We start from the raw sequence: 20478 nt of genomic DNA, 5'->3' as shown, positions 1-20478 counted from the left end.
GGGGGGGGGGGGGGCGGCGGCCTTGCTCCTCGCGGGACCGGGGGCGCGGAGGCCGCAGCCTCAGGGGGCGAACACGGAGACAGGCAGCACAGAAACGGGTTAGTGCGTGGGGGAAGAGGAAGGAAAAATAGACAGGCGCAGCACATCCCAAAAAACTGTTTTTATACATCCCAAAAAGCTGCTTTTCCACAGAAAAAAAGGACATGGCGAGCAGGGCCTCAGTCAATTCCTTACTCACCACAGGGTAAAAGTAACAAAGGCAACAAAATAAAATACAAGGAAACTTTATTTTTTTCAGTTTTACCAAGGTTTTGCTCTGTTTTTTTGATTTTTTTTTGTTTGTTTTTGTCTTCGAGCTGTTTTATTAGTGGACAAGTCCGGTCAGTTTTTATTTTTTTTTTTTTTTTTTTTGTATTAAAAAGGATCTTGATGGAGGTAGCTTTGTCTCTGTCCTGGCTTTTTGCTTCTTGGTCTCAACTTGCACACTCGTCTCAGTCTCTGTTTTTTTGATTTTTTTTTGTTTGTTTTTGTCTTCGAGCTGTTTTATTAGTGGACAAGTCCGGTCAGTTTTTATTTCTTTTTTTTTTTTTTTTATCTCTCAGATTGAAGATGTTTCTCTTTTAACAGTTAAAGTTGCTACCTCTATCCCATACTATTGCAGAGTAAATGAGCTCTCTTAAGTGCATGTTTCAAAAAAAAAAAAAAAAAAGGACAAAAAAAAAAAAATAATAAAACAAACCCAAAAAAAAAAAACAAACCAGAAACTGAAATTCCAGGCGGAGGCAGCGAGCAATGCGGCCAGGTTCTCCGTGTAACAGACGTGGCGCTGCGGCCTCCAGTCACTATGTACAGAGTCCATCATACATCCCCCTCTCTCCTGAGCACGCTCCTCGCCCCCACGGGCTGCCTGCCGGGGGAAGGAGTCCCTTCTCCTCCCAGGGAGCAGCGCAGCAGCAGCTTCTCCATGGAGGGGAAACAGCACCCGGTCAGGAATGTCAGGCAGAGGGGTAAGAGTGGGGAAGGGGTTGGGGTGGGATGGGGTTGAGGTGGGGGGAAAGGAGTGGGGGGTCACTTCAGCAAGAGGGGGGAAGGGGTTGGGGGGGGATGGGGTTGAGGTGGGGGGAAAGGAGTGGGGGGTCACTTCAGCTTGGCCGAAAGGTCAACAGCACCGGGGCAGGGGCTCACTGCTGCTGGGCCACCTGTGGGGGTGAGAAAAGATAAAGCTGAGACTCGACGGGGTGGTCTATGGTCCCCCCAAGGTAGCCCCAGAGAGGGTACGTACTTGTTGGGGAGGTGGGGGCGGAGGGGGCTCGCTGCTGCGGTTGGCCAACCGGCTGAGGATGTTGCGCTCGGACATCTGGAGGCGGACGGCCACGGGTGGGATGCGGGCAATGGTGGCGGGCAGACGGGTCACGTCCGCCTTCATGTCGCTCAGGAGCTCCTCCAGCTGCTTCAGGACTGGAAGAGAAAGGGACGCCTGTTCAGAGGGGGGGAAGAGGGAACAGGCTACAGGGAAAACCTCTCTCTGGCGAACACCTATCCCTGGTGAACACAGAATCACAGAATCTTCTAGGTTGGAAGGGACCTTAAAGATCATCTTGTCCAACCGTCAACCTAACTGACAAAAATAGACACCCACACAACAAACAAGGAGCATCATCACTAAACCATACCTCCCAGCACTACATCAACCCATCTTTTGAACACCTCCAGGGATGGTGCCTCAACCACCTCCCTGGGCAGCCCATTCCAATGCCTGATAACCCTTTCAGGGAAAAAATTTTTCCTAATATCCAGCCTGAACCTCCCCTGGCGCAACTTGAGGCCATTTCCTCTTGTCCTGTCACCTGTGACTTGAGAGAAGAGACCGACCCCCACCTCTCTACACCCTCCTTTCAGGTAGTTGTAGAGAGCAATAAGGTCTCCCCTCAGCCTCCTCTTCTCCAGGCTGAATAACCCCAGCTCCCTCAGCCTCTTCTCATAAGACTTATTCTCCAGACCCCTCGCCATCTTTGTCGCCCTTCTCTGGACCCGCTCCAGCACCTCTATGTCTTTTTTATGGTAGGGGGCCCAAAACTGGACACAGTACTCAAGGTGAGGCCTCACCAGTGCCGAGTACAGGGGGACGATCACCTCTCGGGCCCTACTCGCCACACTGTTCCTGATACAGGCCAGGAACACCTATCCCTGGTGAACACCCATCCCCTCCCCTTGTTCAGCACCTTTGTGCAGCACAGCGTTGGCGGGCTTGTTCCCGGCCATAGACTCCTTGGAGAGGTGCTGGTGACTCTCAGCCAGGCATTCCACCTCTGCGAAACGCGTGTTCAGAGCCATAGATGGATGAGATGGGTCTTCTGACATGTTCAGATAGGCAGCTCGCCGCAGCTGCTCCTCGATCACCAGCGCTTGCTCCAGGAGCTGCAAGGAGGAGCAGTAGTGAGAAGAAGCCTTCTAGCAGTTGCCCAAAGCGCAGCCTGTTTGCACCCCAAGTCTTTCCCCATCCACTTCTCCACTATGTCACGAGGTGAGACTATTCAGCTGAACCTCACCTCCATCAGCTCCTGTTTATATTGAGTAAAAGCCCAAAGAGCCCAGAACAATTAAGGGCTCCATTAAGCTAGGCCAGGTACACAAGAAAACCAGGCTACACCTAGTTTAACAGAAGACTACCATAAATCCTCTAGACTTCTCATTCCTCCTCAGACTCTTTTTAAAGACCAAGATTGTTTGCTGGTTTACCCTTTCTTTACGAAGCAAAGGGGATGGAGCTTTCTCTTTGAACCCAAGTGAGAAGTATCCTCATGCTACTTACAGGAAGAGTCTAAGAAACCACTGAACATGTCAGGGACATTCAGAGGAATCAGTTTGAATCCTGTTAGTGCAGAACTGATCAGGCAGATGACACTGAATTAATGTTTTGCTCCAAGACCGAGAACTACATGGCCTTTATTTGGGTTGGTCTTAAACTACTCCCAGACCTAAGCTATGGTCACTCCCAATTAGGTTGAGGCAGAGACTGAAGGCAACCCCTTCCACCAGTCCATACAGTGTTTCCAAGTTCTGCTTAGGCAGATGGTGTGGGTTGCAGCACATCAAGCAGAAGCTGTGATGGAACCATCCACTTGAACCTTAAGCCTCCTGTGTACCAGTTGTTCAGTAAACATTTGGAGAGGGAGCACTGAACTAAGCTCCCCAGTACCATTTCTAGAGTAAAGGGAGATCCTATCGTGGAACTACTGCATCATCCTGAGAGATATTGTTAATTCCCCCACACCCCCTAAAATGAAAGGCACTGCAGAAGCCTTCATTTTCTTAGCAGAAACTCAGAACAGCAAGCTTTTGTCCTTAGAGGTCCAGCTGGCCTCTAAGAAAGGTACTCATCACACTGGAGAGAAATCCTTACCTTAAATCTCCTTGCCAAGAACTTATTCTTTATTTCCAGGAAGTTACCCCTGTTCATCTCACCCTTGAAGGGTTCATTGAGGATGGCGTAACGCGGATCATTCTGAATATCCTGCCAACGGGCATAGCCATGACTGAGATGGGATGAGCTCAGGCAAACAAAGGCAGAGAGAACAAGGGAACACACAGCTCAGGCAGATACTGTTCTCAAGAGGGGGTGGGGAAAGGGGGTGCAGAGAGGGAAGGAACCGGAGCCAAGGAAAAGGAATGAGAACTATGTCCTGCTAAGTCTTAACTATGCTGGCAGGAAACGCCTCCTCCCACCATCACTTTCACTCTTGTGAAAGAAGATAAAGCACTCTCTCCCCTCAGTGTACTCCAGACCGACCGAGGACGGTCACCTTCACTGTGACAGTTTATGTATAAGGGAAGAGAACTGGTCCATCCGGGTAAGGATACTTGATAATCCCAGCAAGGAGCCAGTAGTCATGGCGCCGATGCCAGATCTCATAGGTCTTCTTTGTGACAGTAGCAGCCCGCTCCTCATTCTGCCACAGGGAGTGTAGTTCTGGGAAGGCAAGAGACAACCAGAGCAGTTGAAAGTTATTTCACTCACACAAGCAGGGGCATACAAACAAGTTCAAGCATATAAAGATCTCTCATACCTGTGAAGCCACCATCTGCTATGTTGAACATGAAGCGCTGCTTTACTGCCTTCTTGTGCCTTTCATCTACTGACTCCTTCAGCATCTCTCCATTCTGCAGCATCACCACATCTCTCTTATCATCCTCCTTTTTCTCATCTGAACACACAGGAAATAAGAACACAGCAGATACCACAGCAAGTTGGACCCATGAGGACTCCTTGCAGGAGAGGGGTTGAGAATGGAATGATCATGACTCACCTTTCTCATCCAGAGTGATTATAGGAGGTTCAGGGGGATTCTCAACAGGAGCTCTGTCCTCCACTTTCTCCACATCAGCTGCAGGAGAGAATGAACATGAGATGTAGGGCAACACAGCAAGTCCAAGGTTTTGTTCCTTAGCCTGTGAAACCTAATACTGTTCCCTAACTCCCAGTTTGAAGTCCTGGAATAGCTCCACTGTCTATATTTATGACTGCTTCCTTAGGACAAAGTGCTGAAGCAAAGTAGATTTTTAGGAAAATATTATTTGAAGGGGAGGGGGGTTTACCGCTGTTCAAGGTATTAAACAGCCTCCCTAGAGATACCTTTGCTTTCTACTTCCATTGGCTCATCTGGTCTTTCCTTCACCTCCGGTTCCTCTACTTTTTTTTCATCTGCTTCCGTGGAGTTCACCGGGGATTTTGCCTCCTGTGGCGGTGTCTCCACAGGCTGGGCACACTGCTGAGGACAGAAAGCAAGGAGAAGCAAGGTAAAGCAGTGCATGGAGAGTGAAGACAGTCACAGCAGGTCAGAAAGCTAAGATGCACAAAACTGTCAGGCCAGTACTGAAGACCTGAGAATTATCTTTAAATATTGTTCCAAGAACTCAGCTGTGTCTCAGCAGCTGAATGACACAGAAAAGGGGGCAGAGGTAGAGATGTTCGCAATTGCATGAGGCAAACAAGCAACTCACCTCCATAGGGACCTCTGTTTCAGTAGCAGAGGCACTGAGCTCCTTCTCTGGTTCAGATGACTCTCCTTGCTCCTTAGCACCAGCTCCTTCTTCTACTTTTACTCCTTCTTCTGTGTATTCCCCACCCCAGAACAGGACAGCAGATAAAAGCAGAAGAGAAGGCATCAGTAAAGGTCTTTCCCTCACTGTCACCAAACACACATCCCCTTTGCTCCCAGAGATCAGGCCCATCAAAATGGGACCAACATCACTCAAGATGAGCCACTTTTTCCTGCCCACTACAAGCGGCAGACTTTTCTTACGGATGTCAGCTCATCCCAGAAACACTAGTGTCCTCTCTTGCCTTTAAGGGCTTGCACATGTCTTTGGCAGCCCTCCTAACACGAGAGGCAAGTTGATCTGCGTCCACCCCCAGGCCCCACCACCACAGCTCCGGCGAGGGGAACAGCCGGGATGAGGTGAGGACGCAGGACTGTACAGGAGAAGGGAGGTCTCACCAGGTGGAGGGACAGGGGCAGGGGTATTTGGCTGTGTATCCCCTGGTGTCGAGGGAGTTGGAGTTTTGGGAGAAGGTGAGCTTGGCTGTGAGAGTTTCTTGTTCTCCTCGATCTCTGCCAGTTCTGGCATACTCCAACGGCCATTCACGTGCTCAAATTCCTGCACCTGCATGAGAGGGAGAGAAAGAAGTATCATTGGAGGAGTCATACAACCTTGTGTTCAAACCAGAGGAGACAGAGCACCTGGCACACAACAAAAGTAGATGTGAAAAGAGGGGTAAATCACTAGCTCAGGACTACAAGTTGTATGGAGAGTAAAGGCTACGTTGCTCTGGAAGACACCTACCTTTTTGCGTATCAGTGACATGACCCCAATGCGAGTAAGGACATGCTGTCGAGAAAGACCTTCCCGTGGCACTCCATCTGCAAAGGTCTCTGCACCATCAGCTCCAGGTTCACATAAATGGCGCATGAACAGTGAGACATAGGCCCTGGAGCAGTTAAGAGTCAAGCAATTAGACTATAAACCAGCTTAGCTGGAGACACACATTATTAGATCCCTTCCAACACAAACTTAGCTGGAGACACACATTATTAGATCCCTCCCAACACATAAAGGAAAAAAAAATAATCAGCCCAAGACTCCAAACCCCCAGTAACACAAGTTCTGGGGTTCCAGGCTCCTTCAAGGGAGAATTAGTGCATACATACACAGGTAACTCAACAGTCTTGAGCCAGAAACAACCATAAGACCAAAAAGAACTTGGGGGGAGTATTCATTACTTACTTGCCTGGCCATGCTACTCCTCTAAAAGCCTTTGGCAACTGAGGACTCGAGTTCAAAGAAGAGAACTAGGAACAACCCCCTCCCCATCTCTCCCAACTTATACTTCATTTCCACCACAAAGAATCAACTAATACATTAAGGAAATGTAGTCTCGAAGGAAAGGAAGGGAAAGGCCCAACTCTCATTCTTCCCCAGAGGAAACAGACATTGCCAGCCTTCCATCCCTGCCTAACGCAGACTCACTTGAACTCTTTCTCTGACTTGCCACGGAGGTCCCGAACAAGCCACTGAGTGGTGAAGGCATCCTGAGGTGGCATTCCATAGCGCATGATAGCGTTGAGAAAGGCTTTCCGCTGGCGGGCATTGAAACCCAGTACCTAAAATGGAGAAGACAGACAGATATGGCAAGAGCCATACAGAAACAGCTAGGATGCAAACACCTACCCTGTTACTACTTACCTCAATGTTCCCTCCCACACGGGCAAGCAAGGGAGGCAGGGGCTTATCCTTATCATTTCTCAAACCTTTGCGGCTAGGCCGACGAGCTGCTGAAGAGAGAAAGGCAGCTAAGGAGGGGAGACAACGCACAGCATCTTGTTCCATCAATATTTCCCTTGTGGAACAGGGCCACAAAGTGTACAAATCACCCAGATCAAGTGCCAGCTGTTCCCACACTCAGAGAAAATGATCCGGGAACTCTGGCTTCACCAGAACTTACCTTCAGACCTCTCATCAAAGTCCTCATCTCCTTCTTCAGAAGCAACTGAATAGTCTGACTGATTATCTGACTGGTCATCCTGCCAGTCTGAAAGAAAAACAGCACGTGAGCCTGAGACGCTACTCCGTTACTTCCCAGCAAGACGTACTTACACCCATTTCTCCCTCAGGTTCCTGTGGATTTGTACCTCTATCCTCCTGAGAGCCATCGTTGTAGTTAACTTGCTTGCGGATACGTTTGCCCTTGCCCAGATTCCTGGCCAGATCCTCCTGCTGCTGTTCATAATGGTGACGCAGCAGCTTCTCCCAGTAATCGGGATCCACTGACTCTTCCTGCTTAATGATCTCACGTTCAACCTCCTCTTCCTCCTGCCACAGAGAGATAACAAATTTAGAGCCCTATGCTCCAAATCCTAACCCGTCTAAACAGATTATGCCTGCTTGCCGTTAAAAGCACCAGAGCTTAATTTAATTGGTCCTACACCAATTCAGCAGAAGATACCAGTTGACATCCAGCTCATACTCACCCCCATCTCCTCTTCACGAACCACATACTGGGCCACCTTGAAGGAGCTGAGATACTCATTCATGCCCTGAAGTTCTGTATCTTCTGTTTCATCCTGATTCCGATCCAACAGACGCTCAATTGCTTTGTCATCATAGTGGATGACACTGCTGTCCTCACCTTCTTTGTTATCCCCTGAGGGAAGAGCACAGGCACAGTTGCAGCGTGGATCACAAGGGACTAGGAAGGGGAATGCCACCCTAGACTTCCTTATAGAGCTATAATCAGCACTGTGCCTAAGTCGCTCACTAATTAAAGAGCCAGACCTCCCCACCTCATTCAGTTCTACTCCCAGGCACTCACCCCCCTCAGTAGCCTCATCCTTGAAGAGCTCTTCAGTGCCAAATTTGAGAATGTCATCAAGTTCCTGTTTGGACATGGAGCCTGTCTTGGAGCCCAACCCTGGTCTCACTACCAGATGAGTTAGCATCATTTTCTTCTTGGCCACCTGAGTGATACGCTCCTCCACTGAGGCCCTTGTCACAAAGCGGTATATCATCACTTTCTTGTTCTGTCCAATTCTGTGTGCACGACTGAAGGCCTAGAAAAGAGATGTGCTCAGAACAGTCTAGAGCTACACAAGTAGTAGGCTGACACACCCCACCTACCTCCACAAGTTTCCCAGTTGCCTTCATGTTGGCTCTTAACATTAGTGAAGGCTGGGCCCCAGAAGAACCCTCACTTCCCATTTCTACCCATCCTCACTGCTCTAATTTTACGTATTTCTAGAGGTGAAGTCACAGATTGCTTCACTCCTCCTGATCATTTAATTTCCCCTTTTCCTCAGGATTACTCCATCGTGAGAGGTCTCATTCACACTCACCTGGATATCATTGTGGGGGTTCCAGTCTGAATCATAGATAATCACAGTATCTGCTGTGGCCAAGTTAATACCAAGACCCCCAGCTCGAGTTGAAAGCAGAAAGCAGAACTGCTGAGCACCAGGAGCTTAGATAAAAGGAGAGAACAAAAGTAATCAAGGGAGAGTTCATTACTCAAACAAGAACTTGTATCTGACTTGCACCACTTGAGGGGGAATCATTACTCATTTAAGATTCCAGGAGAGCCACGGAAGATTTGGGCCACAACAAGCCCATGTTGACCACTAAGCATATACAAGGCAACAGTTTTCATTTTGCAAAAAAAAGTAGGAGACTCCATACCATTGAAGCGGTCAATAGCCTCCTGACGCATGTTCCCTGTGATTCCTCCATCAATCCGCTCATATTTGTACCCTTCATGTTCCAAAAAGTCTTCTAGCAGGTCCAACATTTTAGTCATCTGCACATCAGAAAACCACCACCACAAAAGAGTGAGGGACAAGGGGATACCAAATCAACAGGCTCCTTTCTCAGGAAAAGGATTCCCGGCCTTAAGGTTTTTCCCCATATACCTGAGAGAAGATGAGCACCCTGTGACCTCCTTCCTTAAGGTTCTTTAACATCTTCTGGAGCAGCAACAGCTTTCCAGAGGCTCGAATAAGAGCACTACCATCATACATGCCATTTGGCATTTTTGGAGCTTCCTGAGAAGAGAAAGAGAAAAGAAAGGGAGTAAGTAGTGGGGTGGAGAAAGAAAACAGCTTGAAGGAATGTAGCTTAGTCTTTAGTCTCTAGCTGTCTTCATCAGATGCTGACTCGCATCTGATAATTTAGCTTGGCACAACCACAACGTGTAGCACTAGTTATATGAAACATCAGTGCTACCCCGTGCCCGTTCTCTTGCAATTTGACTCCTAGAATGCCCTCCTATTATCGACTTAGCCCCTAACTCTTACTGTCTTCACCATCTTGTGTGAGTAACAAGATAGCTCCCTACCTGTCATACAAATGTACTGGAAAAGGAAAGGCCTTCCAGCATGTTGGGTCTACATAAGGACAGGATTTAAAAAACAAACATAGAAGCAGAAAGAGTAAGGGGAACCCCTCCATGCTTTGCTAGGGATTTAACTAGCTCCCTAATAACTGCCAGCAGGGAATTTGCTTATACAGAATAAGTGACTGGACATACCATAGCAGCCACAGGAAAGAGGTAGGGGTGGTTACAGCATTTCTTCAGATCCATAACAACATTGAGCAAGGAGACTTGGTTACCACCACCCCGTGCATTTAGTGCCTCAAAGTTTCTTGTCAAAATGTATTTATAATATTTCCTGAAAAGAAAAAAAAATAAACAACTCAGACAACCCTCAGGGGAATGATTCATATATTCTCTTGCTAAAGTCTGCAGAGCTCCTGGCATTACTGGCCAGCTACCTAGGCTCTGCCAGTCACATTCACTATCTCTTTATCCCCTACATCAGAGCACAGGACTAGTCCTGCCTTTGCTACAAGTAGCAGCAGTAAGTCTTCCTCCTACCCACTGTGTGGAAAGCCCTACAGTGAGGATGAGGCTGTTTCAGCATCCTCTTTGAAAGAGCAGAACAGAGCAACAGTAGCTCAACAGCAGGTGCTCCCTTCATCCCCACACTCACTTCTGCATGGGGCTCAACTCCACTCTGACGATGAGTTCGGTCTTAGATGGCATGTTCTTGAAAACATCAGCTTTGAGACGCCTCAGCATGTGTGGGCCCAGCATGTCATGCAGCTTCTTGATCTGATCTTCCTTGGCAATATCTGCAAACTCTTCCAGGAAGCCCTCCAGGTTACTGCAGGAAAAACACACACTCAGCAAAAGCCACAAAGAGAAAAAAAGAAACAAGGAAGGGGATACGAGTGACAAGGCAGGCAGGCTGACTTGCACTGCAAGACATACTGGAATCTTTCTGGTGTCAGGAAGTTCAGCAGGTGGAACAGTTCTTCCAGGTTGTTCTGCAGAGGAGTTCCTGTAAGCAGCAGCTTGTGCTGGAGGGAGTAACCGTTCAGCACACGGAAGAACTGGAAAGTAGAGAGCATGGAAGAAGTGGTGAGGAAAAAAAATAAATCCCAACAAACAAAACCAAAACATGCAAACATATCAAAGGCTTATTAAGTCACAGTCACTAGACTGATCTCATTGGATCATTGTTCTGCACAGCTAAAACAGGGCTGCAGCAAATCCTACAAGCCATCAGGTGCTGGTAGGTCTCCTTTGCTCTTGTAAGTTACAAGCTCTTTGAGACCACCAGTCATTTCCAGACTGCTATACTATGTACTTTCTCTTGCTAAATTAGTGTTCCACACTCTTACAACTACTCTGCCTTGAGAATTCTAGAAATAGCTAAGTCACTCTTCCTATTCATATCAATCCTGGCAACGTTCCAGATCTTTGAACAAGCAGAGGAGAAAAAGAGCTAAGGGTTTGCCAATTTGTCTTTAAGGTAATTTGTGCTGGTTTTCACAACAATGGAGTAATTCCAGACAGAGGTAGTGAGCAGTTAAAAGTACTGAACTGAAAAGCACAAGTGTACCATGTTCACCAGCACAAATTGACAATAAAGCAGTAATTTATGAGCTTGGCCATTTCTTTGCTTATTTTACACTTCACATGATACAAGGTCAAACTTAATAGCTTGTACTAGATGGCAAACAAAAAAAAACAACCCACAAAACAAAGAAACTCACCACCACTTATGCTTTGGTTATCATACCAGAAGGATCCTTCTAGTGCCCTCCACAGGGATTTATCTTTCTACATAGTTATAGTCGAAAAACACCCACGTTTGATTTCAAAATGAGAAAGTTACTGATTATATCTGCGAAACTTTGGTAGATAACCAATCTGTCAAGAAGCATCTGACTTGTCTTGCAGCCAGACACCTGAAGCTGTCCTTACAGGACAGAAAGCTGCTCTAGAAAGAGGTAGATTTTATGGTCTTGCTGGATAACCAATTGTAACTATTGGTCATACTGTGACCTTGAGCCTTTACATCCTCTTTCAATTAATGAATATTAATAGCAAGCATTCATTACTACTTCAAATAATTTCAATGCTAAGCATAGAATGGCATCCAGTCTTAATGTCTACAATAAAAAAAGATCTGGAAACAATTGCAAGCACAGCTGTGATGTCTCGGAAAGATGCCTCATGCCAGGATCCAAAAAGCTAAAGCCATTTAAACAAACAAACAAAGACGACAAATCAAGAGGCAATTTTGTCTTACACAGTCTCTAAGAACCTATAAAACCAGATTTCCAATAACAATTGTTTTTAGCATACTGAGGACTAGAACCCAGCTGAAGACAGACAAATCAATACCAGAATTAAGGCAGAAGGGTTTAGAGGGGGGCTGGATTAAAGAAAGTATAGTCAAGTCTACTGAATTCAAACAAGCTCATTCAAACAAGCTCAAGTTAAGAAGCAGCCTCATGTAAAAGTACCTATATGGCTTTCAGCATCTATCCAGGCACTTCTGAGTACCTCTGCCCACCTCTCCCATTCCTGTAACATCTAATTAGTTCTGCTACAAAGCTAGATGAATGCAGAGAGCAAGCCTACTCTGGAAGCAGGATAATTGTGCTCACACAGCTTGTTTTGTGCTCAGTATGATAAACCCTTCCAGAATCGAAGTGGTGCAGATATATGATCCGCTTTCAGAAAAGCCAGTTTGCTTCTGAGAGCAACAATGACATCCAGGTTTTTCTGTTTTCCAGTGTACACTAATTGCCTAGTCACCCATACAGAAAGCTGTTTTAACCAGCAATATGTATAAAAAAGTGAAGCTGTTGCCAGTGATATTTGATCTCCAAATGAAAACTGTTGCTTTTTTAAATAATGCATCAACTTTACTATTGAACAAGTGACTAGAAGTTAGCAGACAAACTTAACGTTCCTAGGAGCAGCTATCTAACCTTCTGAACACTCTCTGCCCGTATTCCCCTGCAACATATGCCGTGCCCATAAACCACCTATGCTTCTCTGTACCTTAGACTGATTGTTCTTCAGCCTGTGAGCTTCATCCACAATGAGGCAGGCCCAGTCAATAGAGCCTAGTATGGCCATATCAATTGTGATCAGTTCATAGGAGGTGAGAAGCACGTGGAACTTCACAGCAGCCTCCTTCTGCAAAGGAAAAGGATGGACACGGTAACACGATAGGGGAACACCTCAGGACAAAGTAGATGCAGTGTATCTCCACCAAGTTATTCTGATGAGCCCTGGTCAAACAGCACATCAAAAGGTTTTCACACCCACACTTTCCTGTCACAAGATTCAAAATGCTACCCAAACCGTTCTAGCCTTTTAATCCCCCATTACTCCCTTAACACATGTAGTGTGTACCGCCTCAGTACTTGCTGCTTCTGGACAGTTGCCAAATATTGTAACAGAGAAGTTTAACAAATAAGCATCAAAAAGAGGCATGTTAGGGCAATGAGATTTGGAGAGGAGCAGCTCTTCAGAAAGCTAAGACCTAAAAAAGGTAAGTGGTTCATCCTGGAACTTTAAATTACTTAGTACTTAATGCAGTTCAATTTCAAGTGAAGCAAAGGGGTCATATCTATGTCTGTCACTGGAAAAGCTTTATCTCCCATGTTGCCTTTACTAGGAAGACTGAAGTTCTACAAATACTAGTCACCTAGATCAGGCTCTTACTTCCTGTCTGGGCACAGAATGAGATTTCTCAGATGTCTAGGTAGGGCCTCTCTGTCAGCCAGTTCCTCAGAGAGATTAAGAAGTTCATACTTTTTAAAACATGTTTATCTTTTTCATACAATGGCAATTCTGACATTGACTTAGATCTGTGGAAATGATGCACAACTTCTCAGATTAAGAAGAGGAGACCAAGCGATTTGCCTATGGTCAGTATCACCTTAGTGAACAATTTTTCCAGTACTGAATCAGTTCAGACTAGTAGGAGTACTTAAACAGTCTAGAGCAGGAGTCTGAACGCCCACCAGTCATCAATTTGCAGTTATTTCCCCTTGGAAACTACAAGTATAATCAGTTCCCAGGGACATCAGAGTATCTGAATCTCAGCTGCTGAAAGCCAGTCTAGGGCATCTCTTCTTTCAGTTCAGGCTTGCATTACAGCAGAGTTCTGTACCTTCATTCTGGATGCTTTTTTGCCTCCACGTATGGCATTATCCTCAAAAGTGAACTCATTCTCACGGATGATGGCCCGGCTGTCTTTGTCCCCGACGTAGGTCACTACATACATATCTGGGGCCCACATCTCAAATTCTCGTTCCCAGTTGATGATTGTGGACAGTGGGGCACTCACCAAGAAGGGACCCTTTGAGTGGCCCTATGAACAGAGTCAGTAAGAGCATTAGATGAACGCAACCACTAACACAGGCAGAATCTTCCTGGGCAGTGATCTCCCAGCTCTCACCTCTTTGTATAAGGAATATAGGAACACAGCTGTCTGCACAGTCTTTCCCAGACCCATTTCATCAGCCAAGATTGTATCTGTGCCCTGGGCCCAAGAGAATCGCAGCCAGTTCAGTCCTTCCAGTTGGTAGGGATGCAAGGTCCCCCCTGTTACATCAAGGTACTCCGGTTGCCGATCATATTTCACTGTTGGCTACAGTGGAAAGAAGGAAGAGTTGAGATCCTTGACCTTAGCTAGATACTTCCCAAGAATTTTTTCACAGTTACCCGTATATTCCCTAGCGCGGATGAGACTTCATAGATCACGACTAGACTAGCAGCAGACACAATTCCCACATTGCCAAAGGTATGAGCCAAAATGCTTTGGTGGTTTTTTTTTTGTAAAACCAGCCAGTCTCTCACCCAATGGAAAAGGTGGGCCTCTCTCTGAAGGCTCTATAACCCATTCATTCTCTGGGAGAGGAAGGAGCTCAACCACATGCTCTTCACTCTTCAGTTTCCTATTTACCTGCCTCCCTCCCCCAAATAACCACTACCTCAGATGGCCCCTAAGCCATAAACAGTAACTTACATCTACTGTGGGAGTCTCAGGGGGCCTTTCCAGTTTCCGCATCTTCACTTTCTTTAACTTCTTACCAGGCCTGCCCTCTTCACCTCTCATCAGCTCCCTGTGCAGAGACAATGCAAGTTTAATGGCTTCTGTAACAGATCAAGGGAAAACTATTGCAAAGAATAGGAGGGCCATCACCCAACTCAAATATGCTCAAGAGAACGGGGCTAGAACCTCCATGAAGTGGTGGAGAGGCACAAGGTCCCTGCCCAAAGGAAAAGGAATCAGCAACAAGATGATGCTCCTTGGCTATCTCCATATATTAATTCAGCCAGTGCTAGGGGCTGACAAACTCCAGTATTTTCTCGAGGGAAAGGAAAAAGAATACAACCTCTAGCTACTTCTCTTACCTGTGATTCCAGTAGGCTTGCTTGAAGAGGTCATAATCTTGGATATCCACATCTTCGCTTTCCCAGGATGCCTGGTCATAGGGTAGGTCTCTCCATTTAATCAAATAGTGGACATTGCCCTTCTTATCCACACTGTGGAAGAAACCAGTAACTCTTAAGTGCAACAAAATGACACTATTCACCCAGTTGACTCAAACGGGAGAGAAGGAAAGGATCCCTTAATGAAGCAACGGCAACAGAAGAAAAATGTTTGACACACCAACAAAAGAACTCACACTGTTTCCCCAGTCACACTGCAGTTCAGTTCATCCACTCTCCCTTAGCCCTGCTTAAGGTCTTTAAGGCTGAAAATCCTCTTTGCTACCTCCCCTACCTATGATTAAGGATCCTGTGGATCATCATCCACTCGGGCTTGATCCCATATCGATAGAAGCGCTCCTCCATCTCAGCATATTTGGGGTCCTTATTTTTTCTCTTTCGGCTTTTCTCCTCTTCCCCTCCGAAGTCCCCTGAAGGTGGCTCATCCATATCATTTTTGCGTTGGTAGTTACGGAACATGACCTGGCAGTGCAGCTCCAGCTGGAGTCAGGACAGAGAAGTTAATAGGCATTTTCCCCCCAGCTATTCAAAATCTCTCCCACCAGCTTATCCACCCTTATGACATGGTTAGAATCCTCCACTCACCTGCAACTCTGACACCCAAGAGCAGTGCCAGTAGGACATGCCCTGCCATTTGACAAAGAACTGCCTTTCAGGCCGACCCTCCAGAGGCTTAGGAGGGGGAGCATTAGGATCCGCATCAGGTGGACGTGGTGGTGGGGGGCCGACTGGGGGCTGACCCCATTTCCAGATCAAGATCTTCTGCACCTTTCCTTTCAAAGCTGGGCACTGAAAAGTTGAAGAGCTTGTTACATCAGAGGGTACATACTCTAACACACAAGCATTGAGGAGTGTTAATACACAGTCACAATTCTCTTCTTTAGTTATAGCTTTACTAGAGAGATAGAATTTACTTTTTGGATTTGGAAACTTTCATCCTCATATCTCCAGCATTTCTTTGAGCTTTCTGCAGTTTGTAGTTTTGTCTAGGCCTGACAAACCACAAACTGAATTCAGTATCTCAATTTAGCTGTCTCCCTAGGGCCAAACCAATTCAGAAGTTCTACATCAAATAGAGGAATTGCTAGGCTTGACAAGCTCAGTAGTCTATCCAACTGCAACTCCAATGGAAGTTTGTACAGAACATATTTTGCTGTACAATTATCGGCCCAGCATAGGGATATGTCCTGAAGCAGCTTTTTTGTTCATCATCTTAGAAGTCCTTACCACCTAATGAAAGCACCTAATACCATTTTATAATACTTCATTTCAACAACTTCCTAGGCAAGTGTGACATTTCTCCCAACCATCTATTAAGAAAGGCATTACAGAGCTTGCAGGGCAAAAAAATTTGTTTGGCTCAGCACCAATCTGAAATACATTTTTTAAGCACCGAGTTCGCTTGTACTCATTCTCCTGCTTCTACACACATACACAGGATGCCAGAAAATTGAGCCTTGACATCCTGGGTGCAAAACTGCCCAACTACTCTGCACATGGCAAACCTCACAAGCCCCAGTGGCTGTAACCCTGTCCTTCCTGAAGTCTGGAGCAAGCAGCCATTTGACAAGGCACAATCCAGACACAGAAAGCCAGGCCTTGAGGTTTTATGACAAAAGTGTGAGAGGACACAAGGGTCTTGGGGACTAAGCATTTCCAGGAAAATATGATGGTCCAAATGGATTAGATTGATCATCTCTTGCAGCAATAGGAGAATGGTACTAGTGGAAACTCACAGTGCAGCGAGGACACAGCCACTCTCCGTTGGGAATCTCTGGCAACGGGGGATTCAGACAGTGGATGTGATAGGACGAAGGACAGGCATCACAGCACAGCAGCTCTCCCCCGTCCTTGCAGACTCTACAGAACTCCATGTGGTGGTCATCCTCTTCCTCAGCATCCCCCACAACATCCTCCATGATTTCCTCACCTTCAGAGTTATCCTCCTTTGCTTCCCACTGAATGCCCTCTTTTTCCTATAGGAGAGGGAAATCAGAAAACCGAAATCAAACATTTGTGATTATTTTATTACCACAGAAGAGAAACCCCAAGTCACTTGACGTCCCCCCTCCATGACCTCTTGCAGTTTGGGGGAATCCAGTACTCACGCAGTGTGGGCAGCTCCATTTGCCCTCCGGGGCTTTCTCCATGTCTGGGTCCAGGCAAACCATGTGGTAGGCACGAGGGCAGGTATCACATAGTATAATTTCTCCTCCCTGCTGGCACACCTCACAGTAGTCCTGGTGATCAGTCTCATAGCCATCCACAGCCACCGTGGAGTCCTCCTCACCTGCAGAGGAGTGGTGGGGGTGAGGAGTTACAGCAGAGCAAGACACAGGCACAGGCTTCCTACAGCAAGGGAGGGTACTCTCCCAATAGCCTGTGTATTAATACAGAGATCCAGAATCCAATTGCTCTGTCTTACTCTATGTGAGTAAAAATGGGAGGGAGCAAGAGCTGAAAGAGGAGCAAAACAAGGCCCTTTGTGTCTCTTTCCACCCCCTGAAATTAAAGGTGTAGTTGAGGGCAGGAAAACTCTATTCCCTTACCAAGGTGAGAAAGAACTCCTGAAAACCTTTTCCTTATTAAAAATAATAACAGGTTCTTCTTTCACAAATAATTCTCCTCCCTCAAGTAAGTTGTTCAATATCCAAATTCTGCACAAATTTTCCTCTTATCTTTCTACACACTTAGTTGCTCTTCTGTCTCCAACTGACAGCAAGCATCGATACCTTTCTTTTTCTTTTTTCCAGCTTTGAGTTTTTTGCGACTGCGGCTACTACGGCTTGTAGATCCATCTGAAACAGAGTAGCTGTTGATGCTGGCATCATCAAAGTCTGACTCCACATCCAGATCATCATCTTCACTCTGAGGTAAGCAAGAACAAAAAAAAAAGCTATGCTAGTCAGGCACGCATGCTGGGGGCAGCAATCAGACACGCATCCCAGCATTTCTAGAACATCACCACCTCCTCCTCCTCAGAAGGTCAAGGAATGCACATCACTTACTGATGATCTTTTACGCTTGGAACCAAATCCTCCCAGTTTGATTTTCAAAGGTGCAACCTTCTTTGTTTTAGGTTTCTTCATATCAGGAATACGAGGACTGGCCTTTGGCTTCCGCCGGGCATTGGGTCCTGGGAACAGAGGAGACAAGTCAGAAGGACTACTGCCTTGACACCACTAACCCTCTACCATCTTGCCAGATTCTTCATCTCACCTTTGCCCTCCTTTGTCTTGGCTTTCCTGAGTGGCACATCGACAGGGGGCTGTGGCAGGACAGCATCCACATTTGTCACCATACTCTCCACTACTGCAACAGCTGCAGCTGCAGCAGCTGCCACAGATGCACCTGAACTTCCCTTGAAGGGGTTGTTTGTGCTAAACTCCCTCCATTTGGCTCCCAGCACCATCATCATCTTCGACACTGCTATTTTAGGGTTCTTGGCTGCAATAAGTGGCCTGTGTACAGTTAAGGAAGGAAGAGTTAGCGAGCCACCCTGAAATCCAGATCATTGTTCCTCCCCACCTGCCACCCCCATCAGCACCTCTATCACAAGTTACATTCCTTTCTAATCTTTGATCTCAACAGCCAATGAATCTTTCCACTCCCATCCTTCACTCTGAGTGGAGGATGCAAATGCTCATGGGCTTGGAAAGTGAAATGGAATTTAGCATACTAGGGAAGAAAGGGGACTGGGAGTGAGGACTTGCCTCATCTCCATCACTGAAAACAAAAACAGACGTGAATCAATTATTTTACTGTTGCTTCAGTTTCTGTTCTAGGTAGGTCGCTAGTGTCTGTAATGTGCCTTGAGATTCCAAAAACAAGGATCCTAGTCCTTGTCCCATCTCTTCCCTCCCCCCTCCCCCAAGCCCTTTCAAGTGCAGGCTTGCAGTTCACCTGACAAACTGGCTGAAAGCTTTGTAGTTGGTGAGAGTGCGGTAATCCTCCTCAGTGAAGATATGATCAATATCCTCCATGCCCCAATCTTCCAGGAGCTGAGCAGATGACTTTGGCTCCTGTGCAAAGAAAATTGAAGCAACTCTGAGAAAAAGCTCTAGTTCTTCTCTAGGAAAAAGTACAATTTCCACACATCTGTAGATGACCCAGTGGGTCAGGACTGGGGGATTTCCCCCTATCCACTTATCACTGCTATAGGACACAGCCTCAACAGAACATCAGTGGAGGTAGGAAAAGTCTTTGGATTCAATATACATCTTAGGTGTGTTTAAGGCAGAAGAGAGGGGAAGGAGTGCAAGGTGGGAAAGTGGTCAAGTCAAGCAGGTGTAGTGAAAGAAGAGGAGACTGAACAGCCCCAAGACCGTGTACCATCACAAATGGAAAGCCCAATGATCCCCAAAATCAGATACATGGGAATGAGGAGCAAGCAGTCAGCTGAGTAGCTTCTCACCTTTGAATCATCGTCTTCTTCCTCTTCTTCCTCCTCTTCCTTGCGCTTGGTTTTGTTTTTCTTTTCCTTCTTGGGCCCTAATTTCTTCTTTTTCTTCTTCCCAGGAGTGTAGTCACTTCCCTCACTGTCAGAGCGCAGAACCTCCTCTTCTTCCTCCACAAACTCATTCCCCTCACCAGAGCTGTCCCCCAGCTGGGGAAGGAGGGAGAGAGAAGATCAGGCAGCTGTGAGAAAATACCCTGGGATAAGCACTAAACACCACACTCTCCCCAAGCTCCAGAGGGTTCATACAAAGGACTGCTTACACCAACAGTAAGCACCCTCACCCCATATATCCACATTCTAGAGTGTGACCTTAGGCATCCTTTTCCTTACCTCCTTCTTCTGACGCTTGCTGAGCTTGGGCACTTTGGGTTCCTTTAGTTTCTTGGGCTTTTTCTTCTTCTTGATTTTGGGAGTCTCAGCCTCTGACAAAAGCTCTTCTTCTGGCTCTTCCTCAGGCTCTGGAGGGGAAAAGGCGACATGTCTCATTCAAACCCCATCCACGCACTACCAATATAGCCCACTTCTCGCAAAGATCACTCCACTGGTGGACTTCTTGCTACTTACTTACAAACACAGAAGTGTTTAACAACTGCTTACTCTGTTACCATTCAGAACAGATACTAGGTAATCATATCATTACCTTACCACTGCCCATGATTTTTGCCCTCCCCCCAACGCCACTTATTTACACAATATTCCTTCTCCAAGCAGAGTTGCTTTCACATCTCAGGGACCAGAAGTTTGCCATTAACCCAACAAGAAGCAGAAAGAGCACAGAATAGACGGCCACAGCTAAAGGAGACAAAACAGCCAACACATTTGAGAACCTAAGATACTGTTTCAGTCCATGGGTCTCCAGGACAGAAACTCACCACTCTCCAGCCTCTTCAGCAGAGCATCCTACAACCACACACAGAATACAGGCCGATAAGCCACTACCTGCCCTCCTCCATAGGAAAGTTGTTACTCAGCAACTCTATTCCGATCTGGATTTGACACAATCTTCCCCCCCAACCCCTTCCCTCTGCGCCAAGGACTAGCAAGCTCACTGCCTGGCTGGAGGAAAGCATGCCAGCTCCCCACCATCACAGGCTCCCATCTATGCACCCCCCTCCCGTCCCCCCCATCCCCCCCCCGAGGGGTA

General features: G+C 46.7%; 1 protein-coding gene across 7 annotated transcripts in view; it reads right to left on the bottom strand.

Annotated features, from left to right (window-relative positions):
• Positions 1-696: 696 nt before the first annotated feature.
• CHD4 (chromodomain helicase DNA binding protein 4) overlaps positions 697-20478 on the bottom strand; it is a 21559-nt gene continuing 1777 nt past the window's right edge. Inside the window, exons 2-40 of one of the 7 annotated variants that reach the window (XM_014957196.1) lie at positions 19665-19792; positions 19290-19481; positions 18779-18897; positions 18095-18336; positions 17884-18011; positions 17608-17743; positions 16984-17165; positions 16612-16851; positions 15461-15664; positions 15150-15355; positions 14777-14908; positions 14388-14484; positions 13818-14009; positions 13530-13730; positions 12410-12547; positions 10322-10443; positions 10041-10214; positions 9578-9719; positions 8961-9092; positions 8731-8848; positions 8391-8515; positions 7871-8108; positions 7530-7702; positions 7191-7371; positions 7004-7114; positions 6745-6833; positions 6529-6662; positions 5845-5989; positions 5499-5664; positions 5002-5111; positions 4634-4769; positions 4308-4385; positions 4068-4205; positions 3862-3970; positions 3404-3536; positions 2223-2418; positions 1283-1458; positions 1087-1199; positions 697-1017 (exon numbers count right to left, since the gene is read on the bottom strand). In XM_014957196.1, the coding sequence (XP_014812682.1) occupies positions 1182-1199; positions 1283-1458; positions 2223-2418; positions 3404-3536; positions 3862-3970; positions 4068-4205; positions 4308-4385; positions 4634-4769; positions 5002-5111; positions 5499-5664; positions 5845-5989; positions 6529-6662; positions 6745-6833; positions 7004-7114; positions 7191-7371; positions 7530-7702; positions 7871-8108; positions 8391-8515; positions 8731-8848; positions 8961-9092; positions 9578-9719; positions 10041-10214; positions 10322-10443; positions 12410-12547; positions 13530-13730; positions 13818-14009; positions 14388-14484; positions 14777-14908; positions 15150-15355; positions 15461-15664; positions 16612-16851; positions 16984-17165; positions 17608-17743; positions 17884-18011; positions 18095-18336; positions 18779-18897; positions 19290-19481; positions 19665-19792 (5681 nt within the window). In that variant the 3' untranslated portion in view covers positions 697-1017; positions 1087-1181. The other 6 variants (XM_014957198.1, XM_014957197.1, XM_014957199.1 and 3 more) reach the window with 6 other exon arrangements.

This window comes from Calidris pugnax, unplaced genomic scaffold (genome assembly GCF_001431845.1).
Source record: "Calidris pugnax isolate Ruff unplaced genomic scaffold, ASM143184v1 scaffold225, whole genome shotgun sequence".
Classification (NCBI taxonomy): Eukaryota; Metazoa; Chordata; class Aves; order Charadriiformes; family Scolopacidae; genus Calidris; species Calidris pugnax.
This window is presented reverse-complemented; position numbering and strand designations above follow the sequence as displayed.